The sequence below is a fragment of the Dendrobates tinctorius genome, unplaced genomic scaffold (assembly GCF_039654945.1).
Source record: "Dendrobates tinctorius isolate UK_male_01 unplaced genomic scaffold, ASM3965494v1 ptg000103l, whole genome shotgun sequence".
Classification (NCBI taxonomy): domain Eukaryota; kingdom Metazoa; phylum Chordata; class Amphibia; order Anura; family Dendrobatidae; genus Dendrobates; species Dendrobates tinctorius.
The window spans coordinates 39,641,515-39,657,258 of record NW_027361771.1 but is presented as its reverse complement, the minus strand read 5'-3'; the positions used below and the strand labels follow the sequence as shown (position 1 = coordinate 39,657,258).

The 15,744-nt window shown below is 42.3% G+C and overlaps 1 protein-coding gene across 1 annotated transcript in view; it reads left to right on the top strand.

The window, feature by feature from the left end:
* The first annotated feature begins 6,958 nt into the window (after positions 1-6,958).
* Positions 6,959-15,744, top strand: part of LOC141100232 (dorsalin-1-like) — a 133,801-nt gene continuing 125,015 nt past the window's right edge. The window contains exon 1 of the mRNA XM_073588560.1: positions 6,959-7,277. Within this exon, the coding sequence (XP_073444661.1) occupies positions 6,959-7,277 (319 nt within the window). The remainder of the gene's footprint in view (positions 7,278-15,744) is intronic.

Below are 15,744 nucleotides of genomic sequence, written 5' to 3'. Positions count from 1 at the left end.
AATGAAGGTCCAGCCATCTTGAGGGAGTGAAGGATGGATGGAGATAGTGAATGGGCTACACACGCACACTTACACAGAGAATGACTTTGATTAGTGAATGTGATAGGCCGCTCAGAACAAGTGTGTTTTGAGGGAGCGCCTAAAACTATGCAAATTGTGGATAGTCCTGATTTCTTGGGGTAGAGCATTCCAGAGGATAGGAGCAGCACGGGAGAAGTCTTGGAGTCGGGAGTGGGAGGTACGGATTAGTGCAGAGGTTAGTCGAAAGTCATTTGCAGAGCACAGTGATCGGCTAGGCCGATAGACAGAAATGAGGGAAGAAATGTAAGGGGGTGCTGCACTGTGGAGAGCTTTGTGGGTGAGAACAAGTACTTTGAATTGGATCCTATAATGAATGGGCAGCCAATGTAAGGACTGGCGAAGAGCGGATGCGTCCGAGTACCGATTAGCCAAATGGACGATCCTGGCCGCTGCATTAGGTATGGACTGTATGTATGTTTGTAGCAGTGGACATTGGAGCATTTGGCCGTGGTAATGACTCCCAGGCTTTTAAAAACTCAGACATGGGCCGGAGGTTGTATGGGAACCAATTTAATTTCCCTATAACACGGCTTCTTCCCCACACCGAAGCTCCGCCACTGCCCTTTGTAATGGTTGGGGATGAGGCTTTTCAAATGTGCGCAAACCTACTGAAACCCTACTGCAGCCGTGACTTGGACCACACCAAAAAAATCTTTAATTACAGGCTGACCAGGGCCAGAAGAACTGTAGAGTGTGCATTTGGGATTCTTGTCTCCAGATGGTGAATTCTCGGCACAGCCATTAATCTTAAACTTGAAACATTGGATGAGGGGGTGAAGGCGTGTGTGGTTCTTCAGAATTTTGTAATGGCTAAAGAGCACCTGACCTTTGAACTCGATGATGCTGCTCCTAACCCATTGCCTGAATTCACTCAGCACCCTCTCTGGTCATCCGTTGAAGTTGGCCAAATGAGGGCCTAATTTGCGGCCTACTTTATCTCTGATGTAGGATGGGTGCACTGGCAAGACGAAATGGTGTAAAAATGTTTTCGTGTGTGTATGTTAATAAAAAACCTGTTTTGATACCTGTACTGAGTGCACTATGTCTTTTTACACTCCAATAAAATAAACAACTTCCCATGTATACCTGTGAATTCATGATGTTCTCACACCTGGGCAGGTAAATACACATATGAGTTAAACTGCAGCATCGCTAGTCTGCGTGAAATATATTGGCACGTAAGTGACGCTGCAGGTTAAACAGGTGTATTCACCTGCCCATGATTGATAAATAGTTATGATACTAGGCCTGGGTATTGGCCATAGGCCTGGGTATTGGCCTTATGATGTGCAGTTTACCCATCAGTTGATTCAACACACACTTAGTAAGAGTATGTTGTTAATTACAAGGTATATCTATAATCCCCCTGGCCTAGTATCACAATAAGTGAAATGAGGATGGTAAAAACAGCCCATCCTCAAAACACTTTTTATGACACCTTGCAAAGTTAAAGGCGCATTGTGTGTACGGCGCAGTGTGTGTAGGTGGCGCAAAAAATATTAATCGAACTTTGTTATGTTAAACCAGAAATTTAAATTTCTTTTTAACCAAAAAAATTATAAAAAACTTTATTTTTTTTCTGCGTTTGGTGGCAGATGGTTGCAAGTTGTGGGTGTGCAGTGAAGATTAACAGCTTATAGTGGATGAAGGTGTTCTAGGGGAAGGGGCAACAAAACTTGTGGGGGAAGGGAGGCCAGTGATGGGAATGAAGCTAGACACACTAGGAGGAGAGGACATAGGTTCAGTGACAGTGGTCCTAACTGTTTTTTGTCTCCTTAAAATGTCTGGACCTCCTTGGGCCCAATGCCAACCTTGATTGTTGGCCCTACCCGGAACTTGGGGCAAATAAGGAATGTGGGTTCCCCATCTGCTGCTGTGCCGCTGCTGTGCCTGCTGCTGCTGTGGCTGCTGCTGATGCTCTGTGGTGGCGGTGGCAGTACTCATCCTTGCAGGAGGACTGGTGGCAGCAGTGATGGTCCAGGTTTGCGGAGTGGTGGTGGCAGGGCTTGTACATGTTATAGTGTTGGCGGCAGGGCTGTTCCACGTTTGAGCGGTCACGGTGGCTGTGCTCCAAGCATGCATGGGGGTGGCAGTGGTGCTCCAGACAGGAGCAGCGCTTGCCATGGTGGTGTCCGTGAAGTTACCAGCAGCACTCAGACTTGTGGTGGTGTAACGGTGGGTGTCCTGGCTTTGAACAGAGGTGTCCGTACAGTGGTATGCAGCACAAGTCGGTAGTGAGGTGAAGCGAGTCAACGGTGGCACAGTTGGAAATGACACCACTGACTGCTGCCCGTACCGATTCTGCTGCATAGCCTGCAAGAAAGCATTGTTGCAGGCCTGCAGCACACTTAGCTGTTGCTCAAGACTAAGGTGTTCCGCCATGCCCTTTTCAATTTTACTAAAAAAATGGTGCGCTGGTCTGTTGAGGTCGGCCTCCAGATGGTCAAGGCGCTGTTCGACAGAGTGGAAGCAGTGTTCCATGTGGTTAAAACCACGTTCCATGAGTGAAAAACCGCTTTCCACTCTGTCTGACAGCGACTTAAGGCTGGCATTAAAGGCCTCGCTCAAGTGCATAAACTCGGGCAAGACATTCCTGTCCAAGGCCCTCTGCCACTGGCGCGTAGTGCCCGCATAACCAGTGGCAGAGACCTGGGACAGGGAAACACCTGATTGACCAGCTTCCTGGTCAGCAGCTGTCTGTGTTGCAGACGTGCAAGGTGCTTCCTGGCTGTCGGATGGCTGAGACGGGTCCGAGGTCGTCCGATGAAGGACCTCTCCAGGGCCAGGTTGCAGGGTGCTGCTCCAGGAGCTGTGGAAGAAAGGAAAAACATTACTATCATGCATTTACAAGAAGCATCAGCTGTGGAATAGAAAAACACAGATGAATAAAAATAAAAAACAAAAAATTATAATACTTACGCTCTGGTGGCAAGGACCGGTCTTAGGAACTTCAAAGCTTGATAGTACAGGTATTTTGTTCTGGTCCTTGCCGCTGAACCACTGCGAACCTGCCCCTCAGCAGAAACATCACTGTTGAAGCGGTCCTTGATCGAGCGCCAACGTGTTCAGACTTTGTTCACTGTTGGAAAAACAAACAAACAACATTTAACAATTGTGTATGATGCACGATATATGCTATCATTAACCCAACAGTGCCATCACGAACAAGAGTCAATGCGGCACAATACAGCAATACAATACCCAAAGCAGTCACTGTTGAGCCAGATGACACTGTTGGGTTTCCTGCTAGAATATATCTAACAGGAAACCCAACAGTGTCATCACGAACAAGAGTCAATGCGGCACAATACAGCAATACAATACCCAAAGCAGTCACTGTTTATCCAGATGACACTGTTGGGTTTCCTGCTAGAATATATCTAGCAGGAAACACAACAGTGCCATCAAGGATAATAGTCACTGCGGCATAACAGAGCAGGGAAATACTTACTAAACGCCTTTTTGGAGGTTGCAGGGGCGCTGTCCCAGCCATCCATCAATGCTGCTGCCACCTCATTCCATAGCCGCCAGGTCACCACATTGTCCTTGAACAGCTGGTCACGGCTGTCCCACAGCGGGGCACGCTCCTGGACCAGGCGGATAAGGTGCTCATTATCCAGGTAGACGTCTTCATCCCATTGTGGAACCTAGAGAAAAAACATTCATTAGAATATTTGAATTTTGTGTGAATAAAAAGTTAAAAAAAATCAAGAAAAGAGGAAAGATAGAAGATAAAAAAATAAAGGACATTACAAATCATTTGATACTTACATTCCGTATCACCACCGGGACTTGGCTTGGCTGCTCATGCTGTTCGCCCTCACTAGTCGCGTCCGCTGAAGATGACGATGTCTGGAAAAAAAAACACAAAATGTTAGATATTTTGAGAAGCAGTAGATATACTTACCAAACGCACGAAAATAATCACCTCACGGTCTGCTTGTGCCAGTTCCTGCCGGGATGGTGAATATTCAGATTCTGAAGACATACTGCATGTAAAAATAATACAAAGCATTAGTACCTATACAATTTAAAATGACAGGCATACATTAGATGTAATAATACTCACATTCTTGCCGCTGAAGCTGGAATTGAAAATGGTGTCTTTTTTTGCAGTCTGTCTGCTCTCCAGGCTGTCTCTATAGTTGTGGTACAGTTTTGGCAGACAACTAATTTTATATAGACATGTTTTTTTTGGAGGGGGGGTTATCATGTGTCTAGACAATGTTGACTTAAAAAACGCATGAGCAAAAAAAGCATACGTGCGCATGCCAATGCGCACATATGCGCACTCATAGACTATAATGTTAATTTTTTGCGCAAAACGTGCGTATACGTGCGCATGCGTTTTTTTTAAGCGGTTGGGTGGACCAAAAAATGCAACATGTAGCATCTGGAAATTATGGACGCACGCCGGAAAAAAACGCAGCGCACGAAAAACGCATACAAACGCATACCATGTTAAATATAGGAAAAAAAACGCATGCGCATGTATGAAAAAAAAACCGCAAGTGTGAAACCAGCCTTAGTGACACATAAAGGAGTGTTCCACAATTAAAGCTAGAAGTCATGTAAAATTATAAAGCCAAATAGTTGTCACGGGGTTATCACAACGGAGCGGAGCCAGAAGACCGCAGCGTCTGGTTGCTCCTACTCCGCCGCTGAGAAGAAGCACTTCTCCAGTTTATTAAACGTGTTTATTTCTTCCAACAGAACAGGGTTTTATCGGCCATGTTTGAAATTCCTGCGTTCAGTTTAATCGTCCATGCTGGAAATTCCTGTGTTCACCTGTGTTTAGTTAGCCACTCCTTTTCCCTATAAAATCTGGGCTCTTTTACCTAGTCCTTGTCAGAGTTAGCACTTGCTGCATGACAATAGGAGGGAGAGAAGTTGGTTCGAGAAGGATTGCTGGAGAAGAGTTAGAAGTGACTGTTGTTTGGTTTGTACGCTTGGTAATTCCTTATCCTTAGAACCTGAAGGCCCACCTGTTCCAACAAGCCTACAGCCTGCAATGATCCTCAGTCTACTGAACCACCGCACGACCAGCTCTACCCTCTCCTAGTGTATCCTCACCCATCCCTGTAGATTGTGAGCCCTCGCGGGCAGAGTCCTCTCTCCTTCAGTACTTGTGTGTCCCTTGTCTTACACATGTTTATTGTACTTGTCTATATTTTCCCCCCTTTTCACATGTAAAGTGCCATGGAATAAATATCGCTATATACTGTAAATGCATAATAATAATAATAATCCTTCCCTGTTTTGCTTTCTTTCCCTTAATGCACATTCTGGTGGATTCCTCTATTATATGTGAGGGAATGTTTTGTGTGTGGAGTTTTCAGTTTTCCCTTGTCTTTGTTATCCTGTAGAATGTAAGCCCGAAAGGGTAGGGTCCTCTCTCCCCTCTATATCAGTCTGTGATTGTTAGTTTGTTTACTGTAAGTGATATCTGTAATTTGTATGTAACCCCTTCTCATGTACAGCACCATGGAATCAATGGCGCTATATATATAAATATTAATAGTAATAATAAAATACTCTGTCTGTCGAGTTGGTGTACTGCAGTGCACAGTAGCACCCCGCTTCCCTGGGTGGGGGGAAGGAGACAGACGAAGGGCTAACTTAGGAGATAAGGCCATCTGAAGTATCCTGGGGAACAGGGTGAGCTAGGGCCAGGAAAGTAGCTCCTGGTTCCAGGTCACTCGACAGTTGTGTCGTGACAATAGTAATCACCCTCCATGGGTCCAGCACTGGCCATTATTCCGGTCTGCAGCATCATGCCAGGTCAACAGCAAACATCATGACTCCTACACCGATTGCCAAGTGGCACCAATGCTTCTGTACATTACATAGCACTTATTGAGCGCTTTGTAGCCAGCAAAATTAAAGACAAGTGGTAGCAAACCGTTTCTGTCTTCTCCCCAGGATTCATAACAGTGTCCGACACCTGGACACACAAACCCGCTGCTATTACTTTTGCAAGAGCACAAGTTTTAACCCTACGCCAGAAATTTACTATAGTGCGGAGACAAAACACAGGACCAAGTGAAGTAAATTTACGACTAAGCCTTTATGAGGTGGATTTGGAGAAAATTAATTAACACAAGAGTCTGCTTCTTGTGGGTCACAAATATCCTATTAGATCATATCATAATGATATGTCTTCAGTGTATAATGATATTAAAAAACTTTCAAATAAAAGAGAACATATTCTGTATAGATGTTAGCCCTGACAATAAAGAACCCCGGTCTGCCTTTGTGTCTGCCCCATATGAGGAGACTAGTAATATACCTTACATAAGGTACAAGTCCCTGTTACAAATTTGTTAGTTCTGTAAGGCTGAAATTTTAGTAATTTCATGTCCTCAAAGAAAAAAAAAGAAAATAATGCAGGATTAGGTAGGCATGTTTGAAAATCTATGTCTTAATCCTCCATAAATAGTTTAATATATTTATTTCTGGATACAAACCTTTCAAAGAACAAAATGATGGATGGCGTCATGTCTAGTGGAATAAACAAAGTTTTAGGAAATTTCACAAATCAAGAATGCGGATATTTGGTCAAGGACAGTTAATTAAGCAGTAGCCTCTTCCATGTAATATATGGAGGGCCTCCCTTCATGCCCCACACCAGTTCAAGATGTTTATAGAATCTTCATTAACGAAGGACTTCAGTGTGATAAGCTCAGTTGATACATTGCAATTGAAACCCCAGATAAGAGACAGTGAGCACTTTGGTCTGCTTCATAACTGTCGGGATAGTAGCTTGAAAAATAACTTAAAGAAGAGCCTTGCCTGGTTTATTCCTGCTAAATCGATTTACCACTGGAGGAATCTTGAGATAATATAAGCAGCTCCAACGTTAAGGGGAAATCCAAACATGATGAAGTATGTCAGGTTACCCATTCTGTGTTCTCTAGTTATATTCCAAGCAAACTTTACACTGAACAAACCGTTGCCTAAAAGAGTTGAAGAAGATCTTCTGATGCATCATGAAGAAGAAGCTGAGGGAATTCTGAGCTCCATAAATGGAACCATTGAAGAGCATCTTAAAGAGAGTCTGAACCTTACAGGATTTTTATTTCACGAGAAGACCCCAATGAAGCTTCCTCAGTATATGATTGATCTCTATAACCGATACGCAGATAATAGGACGTCTATGCCAGTGTCCAACATAATACGAAGTTTTAATGTGGAAGGTAGGATGTGACTTTTGTATGGCTGATGTGAATATACCTTCTACTCATCTATTTATTATGTACTTATTCACGCAACCTGAAATGTAATAACATGTTGCTTCAATTGTTCGAGTTATAGTGCTTTTACTAAGAAATGTATATTTTAATGAAGAAGGGGTAAGCTTGAGAACAGGTGTATCACTAAATGGTGAAGGCTTCTTTTGAACTCTTGTCTACCAATAGAAAGGGTAGACTTGAGTTAAATTTTCCCTAAAATAGGAAAAAAAAACTGTGCACTCTTGAATAGACATCCAATAAAATATTTATTACAACGTTCTGCATTGTGTTGTTTTCAAGAAAGTATCTCCCTAAAGATAATTCCTAGGGTTGATTATTCCACAGTTTTATAGCTTTTGGTTATTTTTTTGAAGATTATTTTGTGAAGTATTCTTACAATGGACATAATATTTTTTGATGGGTCACTTATGCATTTCTATAACTTCCAATGTTATCCACCAGGCATTATCTTTCCCCAAATCAAAATTTTCTATGCTTCTGAATTGTTCTGTTAACAATCTTTGCTCCTTTTTCAAATTCAGTGCACGTTGTTGGAAATGTAAGAATTGGTGCCCTATAATGATCTACATTTTTATAAAATATGGTTGTACTAATTGTAAAGAAAACATGTTCCTCTCTCTTGAGTCTATACCTCTTTGGATACAAAAGAATATAATAAGAAGCAGAGATTGGCATTGCATTCTCCTTCAGATCTTCTCTAAAAGTGACTCTCTCATTTTTACTCCCCTATAACATCTGGTGAATATAGGTTAATTGTAACTTAGAGATATACAAACGATTTTAATTTTTCTAACTTTTAAATAATTAATCAATGGGTTGGAGAATAGTGGCCCCAATACGGTATCTAGGGGTACATCACTTATAGGGACCATTCACACTATGAATCATTGACCACAATTCTCTGGAATCAGTTCTTGAGCAAGCTATTTACCCAATCACAAATTATGCTTTCTAAACCAACAGAACTAACTTAGGTATACATGAGGGACATCACTGAATGCTTTATCAAATTTCAAAAATACCATATTTGCCCCACCACTACAATATTAGCCATGTTTCTACATACTGCCTAAAATCAAATAATAATAGATTGATTGTTCTATATTTATAAATTCATGTCATTGCCCATAATATTATCAACTTTTATGCATGCCTATATGTCATTTCATTAAGTTGCCTTCTGTTTTCCTCGCGTTACTATTTTATAATGTTTCTGTTTCCTAACGTAAAATATAGGTGTAATTTAAGTTCATTGACTGCAATGCAAAATCTATAAGGTTTGCATTGCATAGACAACTTGACTGTCATGGCACTAGAGCTTTGATGTTACTGAAATCCTTGCACCCCCTTAAAAGTTGAAATCAAAATGATTCAACCTTCATTGCAAACCAGGTTTATTAACAACATTTACAAATTTTCTTCTGTTTGCAATAAACCAGTGAAACGAGAGCAATTTCAGTAGCTCAACACAACTAATATAACAGGTGATCTCTCCAAATTTAGCACAAAATTTAATTTTTATTGATAACTCAACCCCTTCGCGAAGACCGTCTTTCATACTTAATAGAGCACCTTTTGGCTGTTATTACCTACAATAAGATAGCAAAACCAATGGATGTTCACAAGTTCAAAGTTATAGGAACAATGACTACACTACCTGGATGTGGAAGACAGAGGAAACTATCACCAGGTGCCACCAGGTTCCTGAGAAGGCAGTTGGTCAAAAGCCTCTAAGGATTGTAAAATACTTGCAAGATTGGGTGGGAGCAGGCTATAAGGTTTCAGTTTGCCGAGGAAGGTGCATAATAAACGCTGATGGTCTCCATGACATACATCTTTGCTGGCCCAAAAGCATAAGAAAAGTAATCACCTATATACTCAAGGCCATACAGATTAGCAACAAACATTTTGGGGAAAAAAATGAAACATTTTGGGCCTGTGGTTTATTGGTATGACTGGAAGAGGAAGAGCGAATCATACGTTGAAAAGAACACCCTGTTTACAGTGAAGCATGACAGTGGCTCCGTGATCCTCTTCTGCTTCTTTTGATACTGGCAACCTGCAGTGTGTTGAGGGCAAGATGGATTAAATCAGTTATCAGGAAATCCTGGGAGAAAACATCATGTCTTTTGAGAGGTAGATTAAGCTTTCTTGTCATTGGAACTTTCAACAGGACTATAATTTCAAGCATAACTCAAAGTCCACCTTATATGGTTTCAGAAGAAACCCTGAAAGATTCTTGGAGTGGCTTATACAGTTGCCTGACTTGAACGCAATCGAAAATTTGCTGAAATTAGAGGAACCACTTGATATGTTAATTATGTTGAGCTATTTAAACTATTTTTATGTGACCCGTTTATCGCAAACAGAATGTTTGTAAATTTTGCTAATAAACCTAATTTACAGTGGGACTGAATAATTTTGATTGTAATTTTTTAATATTAACACTTAAAAAAAGTTCCATAAAGGGGTTGTCCTGTCCAAATCGATAAGTCTGCAATTACTCTGTGTGACTGCAGACTTATGAATCCCCACAGCACATGCTCTGTGAGTTGCAAGGAGTCGCCGGTTTCTGAGCCATAACCATAGGATATGCATGGGTTATACATACTCCCGGCCAGAGCTTGTCTAGTGGGCGTGGACTAACTGGGGGATTCATAAGACTGCAGTCACACAGAGTGACTGCAGACTTATCGATTTGGACCTCACAATCCCTTTATTGTTAATAATTTTTCTTAATTCCTACTAGAGATGTTCTCATCGTTTACATTATGCTTTTGTATACACAATATGCCAAAGCATATTGCCTGTCAGTAATAAGCCAAAAGACAATCTGATAGGTCATGGCAACTTGCTGATAACCTGCGATCATAAGAGCTAATGGGATGACTGATGGGACAGACACCCTTTGTTTAACCTATAGTGGTTACTATTAGAGATGAGCTAATAAATTTTATTGGAATTGAATTCTACTCAAATTTTACAAAAATCTAAATTCGCCAAAACGTTTTGGGTTTTTTTGTTGTAATTTGCTTCAGAGCGGATTCGGCAAAAAGGCGCTCAGTGGTCACCATTTTTTGTAACCATAATGGGTAATCTAAAAGCTAAAAAAAATTAAAAATCATTACTCACTTCACTGCTCACCTCTTCAGCCCCTCACCACCTGTCCAGTGCTTGTTGTAATTTCTGATCTCGTGCCGCTTGCGATTGAATCTTCAGTCCTCTAGTACTGTGCCGGTTACCGGGTTTCATGGCATCTGGGAAGATTCTGCTCAGGTGTACGAAAGGTTAAAGGCATCATGACGTGCGCTGTTGACCTCCTGTGCTTGTGCAGAACCCTCCAGGACACCATGACACCCTGAAAGTCCGGCACAGTGCAAAAGGCCCAAAATTTCCAACACAAGTGGCAGGGGATCATAAGATATGGCAACAGTTGGACTAGTGGCAGTGAGAAGCAGAGCAGCCGTAGAGACCTCAGAGCATAATAAGGGACATTTAATTTGTGGAGAATAACTGCTTCAAGAATCAAATTTCTCGGGAAAAATGAGCAAAGAGGTGAATTCGAATTTTGTCTGATCCACTTATTGCTAGTTGATATTTGTGTCATCTGATGGGCTGAAAAGACAAAATCAGAAGTTTATCTAATTACAAAATTCCATGAGCTTTTGAGCCCATAAGATCATAGACTGCTGAGGAATATGTTGGCGCTATAGAAATAAAAATTATTATTATGGACTGTACAGCATTCTGCAGGAAACACAACATGCAGATGACATACTGTACATACGTATATGTGATATTAAAAACCAAAAGCGAAGAAAAAACAAAAAATGGCTAATAATGTTTAGTTGAAAAATAAATCACAAGCTTATTGATCAAGCAATTGATGCACAGAGGAAAACAACCAGGAGAAAAAAATCGGACACAAATCCAAATGGAAAACATGAATGATACAGTGGATATAGAAAGTGTTCAGACCCCTTTAAATTTTTCACTCTTTGTATCATTGCAGCCATTTGGTAAATTCAAAAAAGTTCATTTTTTTCTCATTAATGTACAATCTGCACCCCATCTTGACTGAAAAAAAAACAGAAATGTAGAAATTTTTGCAAACTTTTTTGAATTTACCAAATGACTGCAATGAAACAAAGAGTGAAAAATTTAAAAGGGTCTGAATAAGGCCGGTTTCACATTAGCGCTTTTTAAGCGCACGCACGGCCGGGGGTAGCTCCGCCCCCGAGCCGGCTCTCTGCCCGGCGTGCCCGCCCCTTGCTTGTAGCGCCGCCTCCTAGCGGACAGCGGCGCCTGCGATCGGCGCACCCTATCTTTAGCATAGGGTGCGCAGATCGTGCGCAGGCCGTGCGCTAGTTGCGCTTTGACCTGCGCTGCGCACTTTTGACGGTGCGCCGTGCGCGCCAAAATCCGAAAAGTTCGATTTTGGCGCGCACGGCGCACCGTCAAAAGTGCGCAGCGCAGGTCAAAGCGCAACTAGCGCACGGCCTGTGCACGATCTGCGCACCCTATGCTAAAGATAGGGTGCGCCGATCGCAGGCGCCGCTGACCGCTAGGAGGCGGCGCTACAAGCAAGGGGCGGGCACGCCGGGCAGAGAGCCGGCTCGGGGGCGGAGCTACCCCCGGCCGTGCGTGCGCTTAAAAAGCGCTAATGTGAAACCGGCCTAATTTCCATACCCACTGTAGATAGGTATAAAAGAAGACACACTTATGGGTTATGCAACACACACATGTAGTTACAATAGTGAATGCCATATATAAAAAATATCATGAGGTATATAAAAAGAAGTATAATGGCATAATAAGCATTGTGGTGTAAGCCCATGGAAAATAATGCAAGTGTGTAAATGTGTCTACATGAGAGTAATAAAGTTCCATAGTGCATAGATACCTAAAGGAATAGATGCTCCCAGTATATATAAGTGCAGCAATAATTAAGGTACGCATATACCTGTTTGGGAGCAGCAGGGACTTCTCCACGAGAATGTGCCCACCCCAACGCGTATGCTCGACATCTGCCTATGTCAGGCTGAAACGCACGTCGGGGTGGGCGCACCCCCATGTAAGTCCCTGCTGCTCCCATACATTGTCTCTCGTAGACTCATTTACACGCTTGCACCTTCATGGGGATGTGCCTTTCCACATGTGGTCTGATTTCAGTCAATATGTATTTACAGTATTGACATACGTTTGTGTATTATTGCTTACTTTTGAGTTTTCTAATTCTGCGTATGTGATATTGCATCAAGGGGTCAATGCAATGGTATCATCTGTCATCTACATCTTGTGGTCTGACATTTGACTAAAATGCCTGTCCAAAGACGGGTCCTTCATTTTTAAACAGTATCTGCTAGCCCTTTCTGATATACTTGGAATAAATAAATCATGAGCTACTTTGTATTGATCACATACATGTTTATATACAAGGTCGGACTGGTCCTCAGGGGAACAGAGGAATCCTCTGAAGGGCCCCTGCATAGAGATGGTTCTTTAGCTCCAAATGCCACTACATGAGTAGTGTTTTCTTGGTATAATACGTACACGTGATTCTCTGTATACAGACAGAGGAAGTGACATATTATTATTATATGAAGAGGCAGGCTGAGATAGCGTAACAAAGTAGTAGCAGATCACTGAATATCCACCCTCTCCAGGCCAAACCTTCTTGAATAGGAGCTGAGCTGCAGTCCCCAGTTCCATGCACTGTTTACTGCTAACAGCTGATGAAGCCATTACCAATCAATTTTAAAACTGCAGTGTTGTGTGGTACTACTGCATGTAGTCAGGGGTGAACCTAGCCTCTCTGCTGCCTGAGGCGAACAGCAAAATGACACACCCCCCACAAAGTAAATTTTTATATCTATCCTGTAAAACTGAGTACAATAGTGGACATTTTGATTTAGATAAATAGAAAAAAAAAGGTGTCCAAACACAAGGATGTCAGCGCCATCACACGCACATACAAGAGCAACACAGAAGTATCCAGAACAAGGGTCAATAATGGCAATGGTAGGCCTGGCACAGGGCCAGACTGGGACAAAAATGCAGCCCTGCCACACAAATCCCACCAGCCCACAAACTATAGCACTCCTCACCCCGATCAGTGAGTTTTTGCTATACTTTGTTGTCCCCTCATCACTCTCTTAAAGGAGTTATTTGAAGACCACATGTGAATGGCACCACAGTGCGTATGATCGACCACAGCTCCATTTACATGGTGCTGTTCAAAGCTACGTTTCCCAGGATCATGGGGGTCCCAGCGGTCAGATCCACAATAAACAGAAAGTCATCCCCTATCCCCACATAATGCTCCATAAAGTATTATGGGCCCTATATATTACTGCATACAGTATTATGGGCCCCATATAATTCTCCATACAGTATAATGGGTTCCATATAATACTTCACACAGTATAATGGGCCCATAATACTTCATACAGTATATTGGGAGCCATATATTACTGCATACAGTATAATGGGCCCCATATAATACTTCATACAGCATAATGGGCCCCATATATTACTCCATACAGTATAATGGGCACCATATATTACTTCATACCGTACAATGGGCCCCATATATTACTGCATACAGTTATAATGGGCCCCATATATTACTTCATACAGCATAATGGGCCCCATATATTTCTTCATACAGTAAAATGGGCACCATATATTACTTCATACAGCATAATGGGCCCCATATAATTCTTCTCCCCATACCCCGCTGCTCTGGTCTCCTCAGTGTATTCTGATCCTCCGCACTGCTTGGCACAGGGACATCATTAACTTTATGTACAGTGGGGCAAAAAAGTATTTAGTCAGTCAGCAATAGTGCAAGTTCCACCACTTAAAAAGATGAGAGGCGTCTGTAATTTACATCATAGGTAGACCTCAACTATGGGAGACAAACAGAAAAAAAAATCCAGAAAATCACATTGTCTGTTTTTTTTTCATTTTATTTGCATATTATGGTGGAAAATAAGTATTTGGTCAGAAACAAGCAATCAAGATTTCTGGCTCTCACAGACCTGTAACTTCTTCTTTAAGAGTCTCCTCTTTCCTCCACTCATTACCTGTAGTAATGGCACCTGTTTAAACTTGTTATCAGTATAAAAAGACACCTGTGCACACCCTCAGTCTGACTCCAAACTCCACTATGGTGAAGACCAAAGAGCTGTCAAAGGACACCAGAAACAAAATTGTAGCCCTGCACCAGGCTGGGAAGACTGAATCTGCAATAGCCAACCAGCTTGGAGTGAAGAAATCAACTGTGGGAGCAATAATTAGAAAATGGAAGACATACAAGACCACTGATAATCTCCCTCGATCTGGTGCTCCACGCAAAATCCCACCCCGTGGGGTCAGAATGATCACAAGAACGGTGAGCAAAAATCCCAGAACCACGCGGGGGGACCTAGTGAATGAACTGCAGAGAGCTGGGACCAATGTAACAAGGCCTACCATAAGTAACACACTATGCCACCATGGACTCAGATCCTGCAGTGCCAGACGTGTCCCACTGCTTAAGCCTGTACATGTCCGGGCCCGTCTGAAGTTTGCTAGAGAGCATTTGGATGATCCAGAGGAGTTTTGGGAGAATGTCCTATGGTCTGATGAAACCAAACTGGAACTGTTTGGTAGAAACACAACTTGTCATGTTTGGAGGAAAAAGAATACTGAGTTGCATCCATCAAACACCATACCTACTGTAAAGCATGGTGGTGGAAACATCATGCTTTGGGGCTGTTTCTCTGCAAAGGGGCCAGGACGACTGATCAGGGTACATGAAAGAATGAATGGGGCCATGTATCGTGAGATTTTGAGTGCAAACCACCTTCCATCAGCAAGGGAATTGAATATGAAACGTGGCTGGGTGTTTCAACATGACAATGATCCAAAGCACACCGCCAGGGCAACGAAGGAGTGGCTTCGTAAGAAGCATTTCAAGGTCCTGGAGTGGCCTAGCCAGTCTCCAGATCTCAACCCTATAGAAAACCTTTGGAGGGAGTTGAAAGTCCGTGTTGCCAAGCGAAAAGCCAAAAACATCACTGCTCTAGAGGAGATCTGCATGGAGGAATGGGCCAACATACCAACAACAGTGTGTGGCAACCTTGTGAAGACTTACAGAAAACGTTTGACCTCTGTCATTGCCAACAAAGGATATATCACAAAGTATTGAGATGAAATTTTGTTTCTGACCAAATACTTATTTTCCACCATAATATGCAAATAAAATGAAAAAAAAAAACAGACAATGTGATTTTCTGGATTTTTTTTTCTCAGTTTGTCTCCCATAGTTGAGGTCTACCTATGATGTAAATTACAGACGCCTCTCATCTTTTTAAGTGGTGGAACTTGCACTATTGCTGACTGATTAAATACTTTTTTGCCCCAC